Genomic DNA, 18,735 nt, shown 5'->3' on the forward strand with positions numbered 1-18,735 from the left:
ACTAATAAAATTAATTACAAAATAAAACTGCTTCTTCAGACAAACTTGAATTTTGGGGAAAAAAGAGAAAAGTATATGAAACAGAAGGTTTGAACTTAAAAAAAATTTCTGTCTGATCAACGTTTATCTTTTTACTCTGTGCAAAGGTTAAGAACAACAGTGTGGCAGTGAGCTCATGTTATTTAATACCTGCAGATTTAAGTGAGGGACGTTTGTTGAGACTTTGTGATTTTCTCATGTCTTCCACAGTGCTATGCATAAAGCCACCACAAGGTGGAGTGAAAACATGAACAAAGCAAGCATTTTGTAGAACTTTCTCATACCTGAACAAAATAAACTCATACGTGAACTTTTTGTGAATTGTAGTTTTTCAGTTTCCTGCAGCCTGGATTCCTGGATGAAATCTGTTTCTAAAGCCAAGGATGACGTATCCCTAATAGGAACAAGTTAAACTGTTAAGAAAAAAAACTCATCACAAGCTAATAATACAACCAAAGTATGAATTTATTTTTATTCTAAACGATTTAATAATTACAAGTATTCACTGATTAGAGGCATCAGCCACAACCTGACAAGTCCAAGTCAACAGGAAATATAATCTAATTTTACTGATCAGGATTTAAAGGGCTTTTACAAGTTTCTGATTGGTAACTTATCAGTCACCCAGCTCAAGTTCTAAAACCGTATTTCCACTGAGCTGTAGAACACTGGTCGGAACGGTTCTGTACGACATTTTGTCTGTTTCCACTGTAACAGACAATGGAAACAGAAGGTCCTATAGACCTAGAGCCTTCAGTTCTAGGTCTGTGGGTCTTCAGACAACTGTACGGAGCTAACTAGCATCATACAACACAGTTCATTGATTGGGAGACAGAAGGACATCATTGCTTGTCTCATACTAGTGCATGAGACATACACTAGCATGTCTCATGCTAGAGACTAGAGACATTCCTTACCATTCCTACCGTACAGCTCAGTCCAAACAAGAGATAAAACATGACAGGCCTGCTTTTGGGGCCCACTGCAGTCACTGGTACCAGTCAGCCTCTTGGAAAACAAGTCTTCTAAAAACCACTGAAAACCAATTCTAAGTGTTGAATGCTTCCTGGCTTGTCTCGCTTTGTCCAACAATATGTGCAATTTAAAGTGCAGTGAGAAGTTCGACAAATGTCTCTCCCTGATCCATCACTTGTCCTTTTTCTCGGCCTCTTGTGGGGACGTTTGAGGAGTCGCACTGTGCATCACCAGCAGTCCACAGAGAGTGAGAGAGATGCCCATCCACCAGAGGGTGCTGTGAGTCTCACCAAAGATGAGCCTCCCAATGACAGCCTGGACACACCAACAGGGATGCAACAGGAATGTGAAGGTTTCCCAAACAGAAACTTTGAGCCTATGAGCTTCTGGCTAACGCTTACAGAGGAGATGAAGTTGGAGGCGGTGGTGGTGACAGTGACCCCTGCTGAAGAAGAGCCGTGACGGAGAGCCTTGGAGAACATTGTCCACATTAAAGTGTTACAACTGAGTAGCAGGACTCCACACAACAGCCGAAGGGGAACATGGAGCTGAGAACAGAGCGACTGTTAGCTACTTACGTAGAGTCCTACTTAGAATCACAAGTCAAACATTAAAGACAGTTTTTTTAATACACAGTTTATTGTTTTTGATACCTTTACACTGTATAAAAATTGAGAAGTGGGTGATTTTACTGTAGTTGAGCTGTCTGAAACAAACTGGATAGATTCCAATTTGAAAACTGCAATAGTTTGACTAAATTATTCTGAAATGAAGAGGGACTCTTTAACAACGTAACACCAACAAAATGAAAATTAGAATTCACATTTATGTATTTGAAAAAATATATTTTTGATACAAATATATGAGTGCTTTTATATATTTATATTATAAATGACTGCATCAATGCAAAATGAAATAGAGGGAATCCGCATGTGGGACTACTAAAGTGTTGAAGACGCTCAGACTAAAACAATCTGTTGGCTCTGGTGTCTCATCTTCCTCTGATTCTCCATAAATCCTCTGTGTTTTACCTGAAGGCAGCAGTTTTCTCTGTTGCTTGTACATCTTTTCCCATCCAGTTATTTTTGTGTTAATAATTGGATTCTGCACTCTGAAAGTTTCCTCAGCAACATTTTCCTTCTTTGCAGTTTGTCGGCTGCCATGACGCTTTGGTTGAAACGTTCAGAAAATTGTAATTTTGCGTTTTCATAAGCCATAGTAAAAACGTTTAGATAATAATCTAACTTTTTTTTTGTACCGAATAACTGAAATAATGTTCTAATTTTATTTGGGTAAAACTGTAGATAAAATGTTTGACAAATGTAAAGATATGCGCCGCAGCTTCAACCTTCACACTGGAACAACCAGTTTTATTCAAGGAAGGAACCCGGAAGGTTTAAAAGGCTGTTACCCAGTCACACCGTGTGGCTCCGCCGGGACTCTGAGTCCAGCCGCTCAGGCCGGACTCACACATCTCCCTCAGGTAGTCTGCGCCGAGGGTTAGCTTCGCAGACAGAGAGCCAGCAGCGGCCAGAAAGCCCGCTGACAGCGCGTAAACAGAGCTGAACTCCATCTTTGAAATAAGCCGACAGATGAATCCGGCTGCACGCGCTGGACAGTTTCACAATAAAAGCATGCCAACAGATTGTCATTTTGAGACCGTGTATCACGGCGGAGCTCCATGGAAAGCCAAAAGTGTCACAAAATGTCACTTTTACCACGTGACTGGGCAAAAATGTCACGCAAAAATACTTTCGATAGAGCTCCTCATGATACCCAGAAACCTATGATATGAAACAGAGACCACACACACTCTGCAACTTATGGACTCCTAACTGTTTTAAGGAGACATCAACAATTTGACCAAGGACAGAAAGATAATACATAAACTTGTCAAACTTGGAAAGCCAATAATTAGATTACAGTTTATCAGTATTAATGGATTAGATTTACTACACAAAAAATGCACAATTTTTTAAGACTACATTTAACAAAACACAATTCATTCCAGTGTGGTAAGTGGCATTATAATTTACAAGAAGAAAGATCCAACAAAATTAATATCAACATTTCTGGGTATCTTCTCCTACCAATGTAATGGAATGCGTTTCGTTATATTGAGGTTGTATCTATCAACAACTCTATAAATCAGATTTTAAACTCAATGGGATAATGAACATGAAACCATACATTGTGCTTTGTTTTGTTTTTTGTTAGTCTGCAAAAAGCGTTGGACTCCACACACATATCTGAAAATAAAAAAGTAGAATAGCTTACAAAATTAATATAATTTTAAAATTATCATTACATAAATAAGTGCATAGATATCTACACTAAGCCAAACACAAACTCCATCTGCTAAAACTTTCTTTGGACAAAGTTGAAAAGTCACACGCAGCAATAAAGATTGATTGATCAATATGTAGAATTGCACGTACTATTCTTAATCAAGATTATTGACAAAAACAAACGCATTAAAATATAATTTTATAATAATGAATGATTATATTTTGAAAGCGTCACTAGTTTTCCGTATTCCGGGTTTTTCACATTGCGGCGATGTTTTGCACCAATCACAGCAGCTCCTGTAGTCACGTTCATGTTTTGGTGCATTAGCCTTGGCTGTTTGGTTAGCCCGTTAGCTGAGCTTCTGTTGTAGATCATTTAACGATGAATAAAGGGAAAGCCAGCGGCGTGTCGTGGGTCAAACCGGCGGAGCCGTCCTTCCTGAAGAAGTTTAAAACCGACGTGGGATTCAAAGAAGGACCAAATGTTGACACCAAGGTAAGATTCTGTAGAAGTGGGACACAGTCAGCTTCAGGTTGGGACCCGTTTCATCTCTAATTAAGTAACAGGGAATCGATGTTGTCCATCCCCCAAAATTATTTAACTAGTTATCAAATTTAGACGAAACATTTTTAATCAGCCTCTCATTACAGCTAATCAGCATTTTTTCCACATTAAGCAGAGGAAGAAATTATTCGGATCTTAAGGGAATGAATTATGAAATGAAATGTTACTTCAGTGTTTGGTCTCTGAAGAAAAGAACCAACATTTACACAGTCGGTTCTTAAACTGGGCTGCATGTCAGGTAACTGCAGGAGGTGGGCAGGGCCATTTTAGACTCTTTTATCCTTCCATAAATCCATAAATCCAAGGTATGTTTGGTGATGAAGTTATTTTCTTGGTAATAATTTAGTTATATTCAAAATTACTTAATTTATCCCAAAAATAAATAGGGTTAGGGTAGGGTTAGACTCATAGATGGTGATGCTGTGAGCAGGAAGGATCTCCAGTAGCAGTCAGTCTTGCAAAAAATCTAAAGAGACCTCTGACTGAAGACTCACTGTTACTGCATGTCGGTCTTATGACATGTTAGCAGCTCAATATATGGGCAGCTCAGACGATATTTCACAGTAAGACCTCTTGGATGGAACCATACGTTTTTGGCTAGTACTGCTAATCCGACTCATTTGCTTTAGCTGCTTACATGGTGTTCTGCACATCCTGGTTTACCTGAACAGGTGAGCCTAGTAAAATGGCTGCACTGTGTATATCAAACAATGAAAACGGAAATTGAGAAAACATTTTTGTTAACGGAAATAAAAATGATCATTACTGGGGAAAAAAACCTTTAACTAACCGTAATTATATCAGGTGTTTAAAAAACATATGACATGTTTATTATTGTTTTGTTTATTTATTAGCCTTTTAAAATGCCGTGTAATTATATATTTTTTTTTTCCATCACACAAGCAGTTAACGTCGACTGTTAGCAGATTAATGTTCTCCATTCTCCTCCTGGCAGCACATAAGCTGGACGGCAAAATGGAGGCAGAAAAAATTGGGAGAAAACTTCAGCTGATGTTCAACAATAATTAAATACATTTTCTGAAAGTGCCATCTCCTGTTGAGTATTTATTACCCAATGGATGTATACATAATCACAATACAATACTTTGACCTTTTGAATACACCTAAGAAATGAACCAGTTTGTAAAAAACCATTACGGTAACTAATAAAAATTAAACAAGATTTAACTAATAAAAGCTAGCTAGCACACTCCAAAAGTTAACTGAATTAGACAAAAAGTCACAACAAAAGTAAAACTAAACTCGAGTTACACTTTTATAACCCTGGTGAACATTCTATACAATCAACCCTCTAGTGAAACTCAACATGTTAGATTTGACCTTATCAGAACTTTTTCTCTCTGCGCTCTCTCAGCGTCAGGCGATGCCCACGCCGGACGACGACAGCGGAAGCGACAAAGAAGACGAACTGCCTCAAGTGGTGGTCCTAAAAAGCGGAGACCTGAGTGCAGACGAGGTGAAGAAGCTCAAGGACGAAGTGCGAGACGGAGGCGAGGGTGAGAAAGGTCAGGACGCTCCTCTAGTTACAGAACGGGAGGCGGCAGCGTTCGCAGCGTTAAAACCCTTCGCCGTTTCCTCTCTGTCCCGTTCACAGGTGAAGAAGCTCCTCCAGACGGCAAAATTCTCTTCAAGAAACCAGCCAAGCGCTCGTCCTCTGACAAGTTCCAGGGCATCACTGCCAGCTCCAGCAAGAAGAAGAAGGAGGACAGAGCAGGAGAGCAGGACGAGGACAAAGATAGAAAATCTGGGAAGAAAGTTAAAAATAACAGTCTGCTGTCATTCGGAGACGACGAAGAGGAAGAGAACGACTAAATGGAAGACTGGAGTGAGGGATAGAAACCAGAAGTGATGTTAAGGAGTTAAATGTTGTCATGTTTGGTCTGAAAGGACGTCTCTATTCTCCTTTGTTTGCTGCTCATAAATCTCCAGCTGAACTGGTCCCGTCTGGACCGGCGACCATTTCTGACAAAATCCACAAACACTTTCATCTGTATCCGGTACCGCTCTGACGTCTCCAGCAACTCCTCTACTCTTTCTGTTGCTTGTAAAAAGCCAGACTCCTGAGTTTTTTCAGCGTTTTTAAATCTCTCCATTGTTCATTTTGTGTAATGACTTTTTTTTTTTTTTTCCACTTTAGACAAGTGGACAAGAATTATCCTTGGCAGCTGTCCTCAGATTGTTAAAGACCTGACCGAACCGTAGAGACGGATCAGCCCGCTGGTCCGTCTACTGCCATGACTCTAACTTCACTAGAAATACCAGCATCACTGCTCCAGGTTCTAACTGGGTCTAAACCTTCTGAAATCAGCACCACTGAAAAAAGAAGGAAAACTGGGACATCGATGAGATATAAAAGCATATTTAGAAACCCAGCACAGCGCTGCCTGTAGCTCACCGTGTCAGGAGTCCCGTCTGTCTGTACAGACATTCTGTGTGTTACAGCAGCAGAACGCCATGGAGGACCAAACCTCAGTTACAAATAAAATCTGAAATATATAAATGGCCCAATAAATAAATCAATACACTTAAATTGCACCAATGAATTTACTAAAAAAGAATTTTACCTCATTTATTAATTCACTATCCAATAATTATTACAATCATTTTTCATAAGTGCTGCTTCATACTGTCTGATGTTAGTTGGCTATGAGTTCTGTGGTGGAATATTTTATTACCTGACAATATAATATGAATATGACCCGTTAATGTAATTTTTCATCACAATCCCCTCCGGATCATAAAATATGTAATTTTTATGTCAATCTGATCAATTTTTCTGGTGGTTCTTTGCAGTAGTGTCCTCCAGTTTTTTTCTTGTCACGTTTCCATTTCTTGCTTGAGGAGTAATTTTAAATTATTTAAACTTATATTTGATATATTTAAAAAAAAAAAAAACAGGGCTGAAAAGCAGGTCAATTTAAGATAAAAATGAGTTTTTTGCATTTTTTTCCCCTCATCTTCCCTCTAACTTTGAGGTCACCACAGCGCCCCCTTATGGGCCCCACTTTGAAACACACCAGATCAATTCACACTGTCCAAGAAAAACAAGTGTTAAAGAAACTTTATTTGAACCTCTTTATTCCAAAAGGTATGATCAACTCCCACACCTGCATCCAGATCATTACAATTGATGGAAGAACGTTTTCTCTCTGAAAATGGAGCCCGGATAAAAACTTTGCATTATGAGGACGGGACGGGCGCGCTCGCTTTAGTCTCTGCGCCGTCCGCTGTCCGTCTAATAAATACTTCCCCCCATAACAGAGCAGCTGAGGAAAAGACCCAGCTGTTTCTGATGAGGCCTGTCCCGACACCAACAGCTGGATGTTGTGGCAGAAGCCTCACAGCAGAGGTAAAGTCGGCTCCGGCAAGACTCAAACGGGTTTTCACCGCAGCATCCAGAAGCGAAAAGGGAAACCGAGGAACTGTGTGACTGGGGGGAAATTAAAAAGCACGGTAATGCTGCACAAACATCGAAATCTGCAGGCAGGACGCGGATTTGGAGCTACGTTTAAAGTAAAGGTGACAGAATCCGGTGAGGCGTGATAAATTGTGTTGACTCAGCAGATGGAAACATGGCGGCTGGTTTCCAGCCTGTCTGACTGAAGGAACCTTCTGGAAGAGCTGGAGAGCTGTCATGAGTTCCTGAAAGAAGAGCAGTTAACGTTTGGCTCTAGCGTCCCGCTGCGGTTACAATAAGGGAAGGTCAAAGGTCATGGTTTTGTTTCTGCTGCGCCTCCTGTTGGCTAATGGATGAGCAGCACTCCGTTTCCAGACAAAACCTTCTGGAGAAGTTGATTGGTCTTGATCTGCTGCGTCTTTACTCCTGCTGTGTGTGTGTGTGTGTGTGTGTGTTTCTGGGTGGAGGTCTCCTGTCCTGCTGTCGGTCTGGGTCTGCTGGTGGTCAGCTCCCTACAGAGACTTCTTGGTCATTTTCTTCCCCTTCTTCATGGACAGCTTGTTCCTGATGAAGCCCCGCTTCCTCTTGGCTGTCTGCACACAGGAAGAACAAAACAATAAATACACATCAGGGTGGAAATTATTCAGAAGTATTCAACCCTTTTCATTTTGTTTTTAGATTTAATCATGATGCAACCATATATGTGCTGTATTTCAGTATGACATCATTTTGATCTGGATGGAAAATGATTCCTAGTTTTTACAAAAAAATAGTTTTTGTGGTGGTTTTATTTTGTTTAAGCCTTCCTGATTGGGCAGAGATTGTCAGAGTGTCAATATTTCCCAGATTTATTACATTTAGGTCTGGACATTGACTAGGACATTTTAACTGTAGCTGCAAAAGACCAAATCTTGCCAAGTGTTTTTATTCTAGTTTCTAGTGAAGATGTTGAAGTTCACTTGAAATAAGACAAAACTAACTTACAAGTAACTTTTCAGACAGATATGAGCTTGTTTTAACTCAATTTATTAATTACATGGGAAAAATATATTGTAATAAGTAAAATAATCTACCAGTGGAAGCATTATATATTTAAAATCAATATTAAGAAATTATTTACTTAAAACAATCTCCTACTTCTTATTGTAAAGTTACTTATAGGTTTTGATTTATTTCAAGAGTACCAAGTTATTTGCAGTAGAAACTAAAGCTACTTGTTAATATTTGGTGTTTTGCTGTGATTGTCCTGATGGAAGGTGAATCTGTCACTGATGCTTATGAAATGCATGTTAGCGTTAGCGTAGCCCTGACCCTTACCTTTTTGGAGGTGTACTTCTGCCTGAGGACGTCGGTGCTGCGCAGCTTGCCCTCCAGCCGGTCCCGGTTCTCCAGCCTCTTCACCTTGTATATCCGGACTAGCCAGTGCTCGGAGGTGAAGGCCTCCTCCAGGTGCTTCAGCTTTATGTCCTTGTTGCCGATCTCGGCGTTCCGGGTCCGGTCGAAGCCGGGAGGGGTCCGGAAGTCCAGCTTTATACCAGACGTGAACAGAAACAGAAAAACATAAAGGCGGTGTTCTGGTTTGATGACACTGGTTGCTGTGGTAACCGCGGTGAAGCAGCCGGTACCTGCATCTCTCCGAAGCGGTAGTAGGACATCTTGTACATGAGGCAGTTGAGCAGCGTGGGTGAGCCGGCCTTGTCCACCCGGAACTCTCCCTGGGGGGTGAAGTAGTCGCTCTCCTGTGGTCAGAGCGGGGTCGGGTCAGAAAAGCGATAAAAAAAGTCTTGATACCTGCGGGGTCAGAGGTCAACTTACCCTGATGTCCTTTGGGTGCTCCCCCTCAGCAATGCGAACCATCCATAAGAACTTGTTGATGTCGTCCCCTGAGTAACCGATCACCCCGCCGAAGATGATCAGGACATAGTCCACGTCCAGAGACCTCATGATGTCATAGGCTGCCGACTCGTTGGACGACATTGCTTTGCCCACCTGCATCAGAGCACACACACCACACTGAGCACACACTCATTGTTCAGCCACAGGGCGAACACATCTTCCTCTTGGTGGAGGATGATGAAGACGGCACACTTCATTCTCAGAGCGTCCACCACGTTGAAACCAAACCGCCGTTCATTAACGGATGAAGGACCTTAAAGCAGATTTTATTCAACCCAATAATAATCTGATAGTTTGATCTTGTAGGAATTTGTTATTTATTTTTCTTCCAAGAATCGTTCCAGAAGGTTCCAGCTGTGCGTAAGGAAGGATCTTCTGTAGCAGTCTGTGTTCCTTTGACTAATAATACGGTGTTCACTCCTTGCAAAGCTCCCCAAAAATGTTTAAATGGAGTCTGTTTGACAATGCTCTTAAGTATGTGATTATCCATCCACACTTTTTCCTTCCACTTAATTTTCTGTTAATATGCTTAAATTCAACACAGCTTCTTCTTGTGGACATTTACTCAGTCAGTGTGTCCTACTGACTCAGAGAAGTTTAGAGGTTCAGGAAGCCTCAGCAGGTGTTTGGAATTCATTTGCTGATTTATGTGTGAAAACCATCAGTTTCCTAGTTATTCTATGAAGTATATTCTAAATGTCTGAGACAAAGTTTGGGTTTTCATTCTCTGTAAACTATAATGATCAAAGTTTCAAGAAATAAAGGCTTGAAATGTTTCTATGAGAGTCTCCTTCAGACTAGCCAACAGCAATTAGCAAACACCTGGTGGAACTGAGCATCAGCTGAGCTACTTCTCAGTGAAACTGATAAAAACATTAAAGGGTTAATAGAAGAGCCGTGTTGTGAGGACGTCCTGGAGGCGGAGTTTCAGAAAATGCAGGAGCTTCTTAAAGAAACAGAGGCCCAGTTTCAAGGCGCTGAATAACAAAGTCAAATTTCTTTGAAGTAACGTGATATATAACAACTGAAGTTAACAGCCATTTAATTTTTATATAAAATGTGACCATGTGGCTGAAAACCACAAGATGCTGCTCCCTTAATTATACTTCTGTTAGAGGATTCACCATGTGGGGGATCTGTAGGGTTATTTATCATCATTTGGAGGGTCTTTAATGAAAAGCTGTGTGGAAGCAGAGGCGGCTCTCACCAGAGCGATGTGGCTGTTGTTCCAGGTGTTGTTGTCCACCAGAGTGGTCCGGTTGGCCATGCCTGCTATCTGGTAGCCGTAGTCCCACCATGACATCACTCTGGCGTGTTCGTCCGTGTTCTGCCTCAGCCAGTAGTACGCCTCCCGGAAGTCGTCCAGGATGTTCCGGGACCTGACCGGGACAGACGGAAACATGTCATCCATGTGCTTGCTTTGATCCCCCCGCCAACGACCCCGGCTTGCGATTCGGCGTACCCGTCGTGGTTGTAGGACGCCAGCACCACGCTGGGGCTGGAGTAGGCATTGCTGGTGACCCAGGTGCAGTGGACGGCGAACATCATGAGCAGCATGAGCATCAGCATGGTGACGATGGACTTAATGTTGGGGCCCAGGCCCTCCTCTGGCTTCTCCTGCTCAGACACGTGTTTCCTCACCTTGCCGGCCTGCAGGGGGTGCAGTCAGGACAGGTTAGTGGAGGTCCAGTAGGATTATTACACACATGCAGCAGAAAGCAGCTGGTTATCAATCACTTCAACTGTCATGTTGGATCAGATGTCATAAAAATCCTAAAATGGCTTTTTAGATATTTTTTAGAGCTAACTGCTATATTAGCCATAGATTATTCAGACAAACATTTTTTACATTCTGCAGATTTTTCATTTAACCACTTTATGCCTTTTTTTTTTACAATATTAGAAATAGCAAAATGTGCTGAACAGAAGATGTTAGATTTTTTTTTGCATTATTTAACCAGATGAAGCTAAAACAGCTTCTTGAGGAGTTCTGGGCTCAACAGATTTATTTTCTAACTTTGCATTCACTTCAAAACAACAGCTAGCTGGCCAATCATGGGTAAGGCTGCACACCTCGGTCCCCCAGCGGCCCCTCACCTTATCATAGAGGTTTCCTGCGTTCTTCCTGTCGTCCTCGTCGCTGCTGTCCTCGGCGGGCGGACTCTGTCTCTTCATGTCGTCGCCCAGGTAATGCTCGAAAACGCTGGAGAAGGCCACGGCCGACAGCATGCACACCACCGGGGTCAGAGTGAGCATCAGGCGCACCATGACGCCGGCGAAGTACACGGCACTGATGGCGTACAGCGCCACTGGAGGCAGGAGGCAGACGAGGTTAGAGGCACTGAGCTATAGATGAAACCACAAGTTTACATACTCTTGAAAGATAATAATTTTTAAAAAAGACAAAAACACTTTTTATTCCTTACTGTCTGAAGTTACATCAGACCAAACTTCTCTTGTTTCAGGTCAGTTAGAATTACTTCAATTATTACTATTTGCTAAATGCCACAAAAAAAAGACAGAGAGAGATAGATAGCTAGAGAAAAAGACGGCGATAAGCCCCGCCTCCTGGCTCTGATTGGTTGTTTCCAATTAGCTCTGGGAGAAGACAGAGAAGCTCCATTTTTTCACAGATTATCTGTTCCATAACATACTGTCACAGGATGGTAATAGTTTCAACAAATCTTTAAAACAATGGGGGGTTTTCTAAAAGTTACAAACTGCAGCTTTCATGGATAGTTTTATAAATACACTCTGCCTTTACCGGTCCTCTAAGGTCATCCATAATCTTTATATGGCCCTTTATATGGCACAATTCCACAGGCAGTCACTGTGAAACGACAGAGCTCCCTCTCCTAACAGTTTGCTTGCAGTGATGGTAACTACATAACAGCTTTCTACTGGAACCTACTTCACTTTCTGTCAGGAAACACCAACTTTGCTTAAAAATCGTCATAGTAGTTCTGATGATAACTCTGGCTGCCAGGTTCAGGACCTCTGCTGTAAACAGCATGTCGATGTTCTGACGTGAGCTTACCAAAGACGCGTTCATCATTAATGTTCCTGATGCAGAACCAGAGGCCAGCGGGGAACGTACAGACCAGGATGTGGAGGTCGAAGAAGAACGAGACCCAGGTGGTGGGCTGATGCTCCGACACTGAGGCTATGATAGGAATGTGGATCTTAGCGTAACTGTGAAGTAGAGACATCAGCAGCAGCCTTTAGATGCTCTTCTTCCACTTTATCTCCCCCCATGAATGTTATTCTACAGACAGGAATGTCTTGAATCGGCAGGGCTGAGGTCAGGACTGTGAGAACTCACCCGGTGTCCCACAGGGAGTAGAACCGGCCGCTCCATGGAGCAATGTACCCTGGAGGGGAAACACACACAATGTTTGAGCTAAATGCTACACTCACAGACACACCAGCATGAACACACACTGCAGGGTGTGTGCCAGTGGTGTGACATCTATACAGTAGTTTATCTGCCTGCATGGGAAGACCCACCGCGCAGGTGAACATCAACATGTCTGACACTGCAGCATATGCAATGTGATCTACAGGCTGCATGTGTCACCATGGCAACCTATTCCATGTTTTCTAAAGATAACATGGAATAAAGACGACGCCTCTGAGATTAGGGGTACACGATATATCAGCATTGATCAGATATAAGTAATTTTTTTAGATATCGGTATGGATCCAATATAAGTTGCTTTTTAACTTGTTGTATCAATCCCATATTAATCATTTAACATATCGGTATCGGTCCAATAAGTAAAACAAGGTTGCTAATAGCAACTAATGTTTATTACCCTCTTGTTGCGTTTGTGTTTCAGGAGGAAGCTGGTCATGTTCCACACTCTGAAACTACTTTAAAGTCTAGTTTAAAGTATACTGATACATGTGGTTGTGTTATATTAGTTGATCAACAAAAGGTCACTTAGAAACATTTTGGTTTGAGCACAAATTCTAATCTGTTCTAGCAGTAATCTGGTCCAAACTGGGCACTAAAAGTGTTTTATGCCAACACACTATCTGTGTGTTTCCTTCCTCACTGAGCTAAGTCTTTGCCACCTGCTGCATAATTAATACATGTGATACTTTATTTCTAAAACACATCATTTCTAGATCCCATAAATCAAATATTTGTACTACCAATGACAGGGTAGAGGGCTAAATAATAAGGATGATTGTGTTTTATCTGAACAGAAATAGCTGCTAATTCTTTGAGCAAACTGCTTCAGTGCTGTAGCACCTGTGCAGTTATGGTTCTGATTAGCAGCTTGTCATAACTAGATGATTTGTGCAGAAACAGTAAAAACAGCATACATTTTTAAACACAGATTAGATTTTAGATTCGATTTAGCAAGAACAGGTCGTAAAAGTGTGTGGGGGGAAAACAAAGTATCATATTTGTGTTGTATATTTGTAAATGGCTGCCCTTCTCTCCAAGGGGTTTATTATTTTGTTTATGTCATTAGCATAAATGTGTTAAGAATGAGAACAGGCTCCGTGTGGAACAAAAAGTATTTTAACAGCATTTTGCCAGCTAAGAAGAGAAGCGGCCGGCAGAGTGTTCACCTCGTTTTGTCGTTCCTGAGCTGTTAGAACTGAGTGATTTGGCTGTAGTGAGCTTGTTGTTGTGCCTGAGTTACCAGCTGAAAAAGCAGACCCATTATCACTGACAGGGTAAAAGCCCCATCATGGTAATTGCTATCAAAACAACCTTTGCTCGCTAATTCCAGAGTTGTTCCCTCGCAGCACGACTCTGCGGCATGAACAGGAATGGACTAAAGCGCTCTTCAGCTCCGCATTAGCTTTTGCCAGACAATTAGCTTCATCATCCAAACTAAATACAACGGCAGCCGTTTAATCTCAGGTTTTCAGGGTGATCTCATAGAACCCCTTTAACAAAACACTGGATTAAAGTGCCTGTTAGCCATCTCCATGAGGCAGGGCAGGTAGAAGTCATTACGCCTCTGTTACGCCAGTGATTTGTCAAACGAGCTCGAGGTTGACCATCGACGGACGAGTTAGCTTAGCGGGTCGAGGGGGTGATGGTTTGTGCAACCAGCCAGCAACAGGATATATAGGCACACATCTACAGTAATGAACACGTTGAGAAAGTTCCATACTTTTTGTCAGTCGATTCAGAAAGTGAAACTCATATCTGGCGCCCCAAACCGTCCCTGACAGTGGAAACCTCACTCTGGACTTAGACTAACATAGACTCTGGTCCTCCAGACTCTGGGACATTAATATTTGAAATTAAATGAAACCCTTCATCTGAAGAGAGGACTTTGGACCACTAAGCAACCATCCAGTTCATTTTCTCTTTAGCTCAGGTAAGAGGCTTCAGGCGTTCTCTCTGGTTTGACACCAAGAACAGAACATTTGTAGCCCATGTATGGGATTCATCTGAACCTAGCAGGTATTTAATCCTCAGTCCATTCCTTGTGAAGATCCCCAAAATTTGTGAATGGATTCTGCTCATCAGTCCTGTCAAGGCTGCAATTCTCCCTGTCCTGGTGCAGATTTACACTTTTTCCTTCCTTGCTATGACTGTGCTTGGATGCAGTATTCTGAACAACCAGCTTCTTCAGAAGCTACAAAAGCTTTTGTGGCTTCTTCTCCTTATGTAGGATGTCAATAACTTTTTTCACCATTTAGAGGCTTTGGAAACCTCTGCAGGCATTTTCACTAAGTCAAAGTTCAGTTTGTTTGAGAAGGTGCGAATGCATAATCAAACTCTGATGCAGACCAAAAAAAAAATACAAATCTAACTCTGGTCCATCTACAACCTTACGTCTCAATTCGGTTGACGTAAACTCTGGTGCGGTGAATCATCTTGAATGCCAAGCTGACTGGATACCACTCCAAAAGGAAGAAGTGGACAATAGCTCAGGGCATTCTGGGTAAATGCAACCAAAACAAATGCGTGAGTCTAGCACTAGAGGGAGAAATGGTTCATGGTCTTTTACAAAACCAAATCCTACAACCACTAAAGTCTGATGCCACTCCATTATTTTTACGTTCTGTGAAAAAGAAAGTTGTGCTCATGTCTTTATCAGAGGTTTTCATGTCATTTCCTTCAGTGGTTCTTGGTGAAGTGTGAAAGAGAACCAAAGCAGCTAAAAATAGAACAAATGTTGCAATTTTGGTCTGCACTCGAAGCGAATCTACTGGCCTATCAGGTGTGTAAACAGCCTTACTTATTGGGACTCCATGATTCTAACTTTTTCACAATACTCTAATTTTCGGAGACACTGAATTTTCATTATTTGTAAGCGATAATCAAAATGACAAGAAATAAAGGCGTGAAATATTTCACTATATGCAAAGAATGTGCATAAAATGAGTTTCACTTTCTAAAATGAGTGATAAAAATGTATGAATCTTTTTTCTGACATTCTAATTTTTTGAGACATTCCTGAACATGCATAAACAAGACCCAGAAGGCATGATTAAGGTGAGGTATGTTATGAAAATCTTAAGCATAGTTTCTCCACCATTATTCTTCTTGAAAATCTTGTGATCTATGAATGGTCAGAGGGATTCCAGAGAAGTCTTATTTCTGTTGGATTACAACAGAAATATTTAGTGAAAGAGTCTAAAGCTGTGAATCTTTAGCTACAAAGCACCAGCAGTAAAATATTTATCCAGATTTTGTTTCTAGTGCAAAGCAAAAATATCTATTTTTTTTAAAGCCCCACCTACCTGTGTATGTTAGGTAGATGACAGAAAGGAAAACCACCCCAGCAGCCAGAGAAACTCCCAGGAAGAAGAGTGTCTGGAACTCCTGCTTGGTCAGTCGGTCCTTCAGATACTGCAGGAAGGCGTAGACCTGCAGCAGAACAAACACGCCTACAGGCAAAAGGAGCAAAACATTAGGAACGCTGCAATATTCCATCCAACAAAATGACAAATGAGGACTCAATCTGAACATACTGTAGTTATGTTATTACAAGATTCAAACTGTGATGTAATCTTCATTTAAAGTTCTAAAAGACTTTTATAAAACTATAATCTGACATGTGACACTAGGATTAACATTCATCAGCAGGGAAAGTTGTTTAAATACAACTTCCTCCGTCACTCGCTCTGATTGGTCATGTACCTGCTGCTGCCATGTGTTCGCTTGTTCTGATTGGCTGAAAGCCCACGAAGGGGATCTGCATAGACAGGATCAGGCCCAAGATGTAGAAGGTGCTGTATGCTGCAGAGACAAGCAGGTTAATGATTAAACCACCAGCACAGATACACCTATAGTAAATCAATAAATAAATACACCCTGTATTGACTTTAGGTTTTATATGAGTTGGCCACTCTCCGGTTCTAAAAATGATTTCAATATACCTGAGGTGAATAGAAAGAAATGACTGGGGAAAAACAGTCAAAGTGGAAAAGCTGGGTGTGGTCCAATATGGCGGCTTTCATAGGATATTACACAAAAAAGGTAGCTAGGCGCGGCTGATCAAGCACACCTGGCTGACTGATCTTCATCCCACACTGGAGATTGTCCTGGTAAATTATGTTAATAAAAGCTGTTGCCCCGGAGCAAACAGAAAGTACAGATTTAAAGAGAAATGACAAAAGCAAATGAAATGGATAAGCAGTGCTTGCCAACGACAGACATGTTCCTATTGAATATTATAACTGTCTTCAGTCAGAGGCCACTTCAGATTTGCTGCAAAACTGACTGCTACCAGAAAGGCTTGCACCATCCACAGCAACTCTTTGAAGATGCATGCATGACAAGTTATGATATTTAATTTCCCTTTTGGATAATAAAGGATTTTTCTGATTATGAAATTGAGTAAAATCATATTTCTATTTTTTCTGTACTCAATGAAAATCTAATTCAATTGATTTCCGGAGCATCTAGAGCTCTACACTGAGTTCATCCAGGAAACATTCTGGATGAACAGAAGGGCGTAGAGGAAACATTCTCCTGAATACTCACCCTTTCAGTACTTTCTCTGCTAGTGGAGTTGCTAAGCATGCAAAGCTAACCCAACAAACATTCAGTTTATGCTTTTAATACAAACAGATAGGATGATTTTTGCAGAGCTTGTCTCTCTGCTGCTTCTCACCTATGTAGACTCTCTTACTGAAGCGCTGCATTAGCAGGAGGACAAACACGTGAAGAGGAATCAGGTTGATGATGAACACGTATCCGCCCCAGGCTGACACCTGCCACACACAGCACAACATATTTACTTCATTCAGAGCATCGCCTGAGATGTCAATGACAAACTGCTTGTTCTCACATATCACCAATAGATTAAAAGCATTCGTTTATGAAGAGAAAAGAGCCAAAAAAAAAGAACAACCAGTGAAAAGGTAACAACCTCTATGTTAAATAATGAATTAGCTGCGATTAAGCGCAATTTAGAAATCTGAGTTCAACTTTACTTTTCACATCCAGGCCTGATTACTGCCAGACTCATCAGATCTGTATTGTCATCAAACAAATTTAGAGTAGATTTTTATTTTGCCCTGTCCTTTTATTGCAGTTGGTTGGGTGGGCAATGTGTTGTGCCATGTCTTTCTACCTTTACTGCACAGAAGAATGCATCTTTGTGCCATACCTCTTCTTGCCACAAGAGGCATCACAAAAACAACTATTTAGAAAAATTTGCCTCTCAACAAAAAAGTTTTCTATTAAAGCTTTTATTTTTTTCACTGGTTATCTGACTCACATTATACTGTGAGGTCATAGTGGAAGTTGTAATAAATATTTACATATTGCAGATTCAACTTAATCATCCTAAAAAAAAAAAAAGAGAGAGAGACTTTCCATGCTTGGGATTCAGGGCTTCACAGACTGTGAGAAATATGATGACACTGACTTTTTGTAGGGGGAAAGATGAGCCAGAGTGACTGTTCTGGAGTGTCAATATGACTGGCTCACACTTTCATTCAAGGTTTGTGGTTTGAAGCTCATATTCAACAACTCTCAGAATCACTTTGGGGATTTCTGGTGATTTAAAAAAGCACAAGTGACACTTTGATCCACTCCCTAACGCGGCCATCCCTTCCTGCCTGGTCCTGATCAGCATCATGAGTCATGTCAAGTGAACGGTGTGGAACTGAACTCTAATTTGCAATTTTATATTGAATCAGACTGAAAAAAAATGGATTACATTCAAGAAGTACATATTTGAATATGAACTGACCCTTTTTTCCTTGTATTAACAAGATCCTTGGTTATTAATACTTTAATGAGGCAGTGTAAATGTTTTCTTGTGATTAAAGACAGAAACAGAAAATCTGAGTACTGTGATCACAACAGAAGTGACCAATAACTCATTTACGGTCATGAAACAAACAAAAAATAAATAAAACTATAAGAAGCATTTGTGTGCGAGTCCTCACCATGTAGAAGTACGACAGGCAACAGCCAATGGCCCAGAAGACAGATCCAGTTTTGACTGACTTTACCTGCAGTGCACAAATGAGAGCATTAACACACACACACCTACATGAAAAGCTTCCATTAGCCTGAGCTACTCCATACTTTAGGACTTTGTTCTGTTGCAGCATGTCCA

At 41.1% G+C, this 18,735-nt stretch overlaps 3 protein-coding genes across 5 annotated transcripts in view; 1 reads left to right on the top strand and 2 right to left on the bottom strand.

Moving 5' to 3' along the window:
• Window positions 1-483: 483 nt before the first annotated feature.
• On the bottom strand, window positions 484-2,595 carry LOC102230988 (transmembrane protein 42-like). 2 transcript variants are annotated; one of them, XM_023330458.1, is made up of 3 exons: window positions 2,426-2,595; window positions 1,416-1,484; window positions 484-1,329 (listed from the first exon to the last, which is right to left on the bottom strand). In XM_023330458.1, the coding sequence occupies exons 1-3, from the start codon at window positions 2,585-2,587 to the stop codon at window positions 1,186-1,188; spliced, it is 375 nt and encodes a 124-aa protein (XP_023186226.1). In that variant the 5' UTR covers window positions 2,588-2,595; the 3' UTR covers window positions 484-1,185. The 2 variants fall into 2 exon arrangements, with proteins under 2 accessions (XP_023186226.1, XP_014325894.1); XM_014470408.2 differs by having other exon boundaries at window positions 1,416-1,562.
• A 1,003-nt stretch (window positions 2,596-3,598) lies between these two features.
• Window positions 3,599-6,655, top strand: kiaa1143 (KIAA1143 ortholog). Of its 2 annotated transcripts, none has more exons than XM_005803471.3 (3): window positions 3,599-3,798; window positions 5,243-5,384; window positions 5,483-6,655. In XM_005803471.3, exons 1-3 carry the CDS (start codon window positions 3,685-3,687, stop codon window positions 5,698-5,700), a joined length of 474 nt encoding a protein of 157 aa, XP_005803528.1. In that variant the 5' UTR covers window positions 3,599-3,684; the 3' UTR covers window positions 5,701-6,655. The 2 variants fall into 2 exon arrangements, with proteins under 2 accessions (XP_005803528.1, XP_005803527.1); XM_005803470.3 differs by having other exon boundaries at window positions 3,600-3,798; window positions 5,243-5,393.
• A 277-nt stretch (window positions 6,656-6,932) lies between these two features.
• LOC102225363 (dolichyl-diphosphooligosaccharide--protein glycosyltransferase subunit STT3B-like) overlaps window positions 6,933-18,735 on the bottom strand; it is a 28,161-nt gene continuing 16,358 nt past the window's right edge. Inside the window, exons 4-16 of the mRNA XM_014470409.2 lie at window positions 18,563-18,628; window positions 17,278-17,377; window positions 16,302-16,400; window positions 15,902-16,048; window positions 12,504-12,552; window positions 12,219-12,373; window positions 11,279-11,490; window positions 10,644-10,831; window positions 10,389-10,560; window positions 9,101-9,274; window positions 8,911-9,024; window positions 8,603-8,812; window positions 6,933-7,878 (exon numbers count right to left, since the gene is read on the bottom strand). Coding sequence (XP_014325895.1) covers window positions 7,798-7,878; window positions 8,603-8,812; window positions 8,911-9,024; window positions 9,101-9,274; window positions 10,389-10,560; window positions 10,644-10,831; window positions 11,279-11,490; window positions 12,219-12,373; window positions 12,504-12,552; window positions 15,902-16,048; window positions 16,302-16,400; window positions 17,278-17,377; window positions 18,563-18,628 — 1,767 coding nt within the window. The 3' untranslated portion in view covers window positions 6,933-7,797. The remainder of the gene's footprint in view (window positions 7,879-8,602; window positions 8,813-8,910; window positions 9,025-9,100; window positions 9,275-10,388; window positions 10,561-10,643; window positions 10,832-11,278; window positions 11,491-12,218; window positions 12,374-12,503; window positions 12,553-15,901; window positions 16,049-16,301; window positions 16,401-17,277; window positions 17,378-18,562; window positions 18,629-18,735) is intronic.

Source organism: Xiphophorus maculatus, chromosome 3, assembly GCF_002775205.1.
Source record: "Xiphophorus maculatus strain JP 163 A chromosome 3, X_maculatus-5.0-male, whole genome shotgun sequence".
NCBI lineage: Eukaryota > Metazoa > Chordata > Actinopteri > Cyprinodontiformes > Poeciliidae > Xiphophorus > Xiphophorus maculatus.

Bases quoted from the DNA above. Each gene is read 5' to 3' on its own strand.
- LOC102230988 (XM_014470408.2), bottom strand. From the start codon at position 2,587: ATGGAGTTCAGCTCTGTTTACGCGCTGTCAGCGGGCTTTCTGGCCGCT. The intron at 1,563-2,425 runs GTAACAGCCTTT...CTCTGTTCTCAG, and splicing joins GAGCCACACGGTGTGACTGG to CTCCATGTTCCCCTTCGGCT. The intron at 1,330-1,415 runs GTAAGCGTTAGC...TGGTGTGTCCAG, and splicing joins CCTCCAACTTCATCTCCTCT to GCTGTCATTGGGAGGCTCAT.
- kiaa1143 (XM_005803470.3), top strand. From the start codon at position 3,685: ATGAATAAAGGGAAAGCCAGCGGCGTGTCGTGGGTCAAACCGGCGGAG. The intron at 3,799-5,242 runs GTAAGATTCTGT...GCGCTCTCTCAG, and splicing joins GACCAAATGTTGACACCAAG to CGTCAGGCGATGCCCACGCC. The intron at 5,394-5,482 runs GTCAGGACGCTC...TCCCGTTCACAG, and splicing joins CGGAGGCGAGGGTGAGAAAG to GTGAAGAAGCTCCTCCAGAC.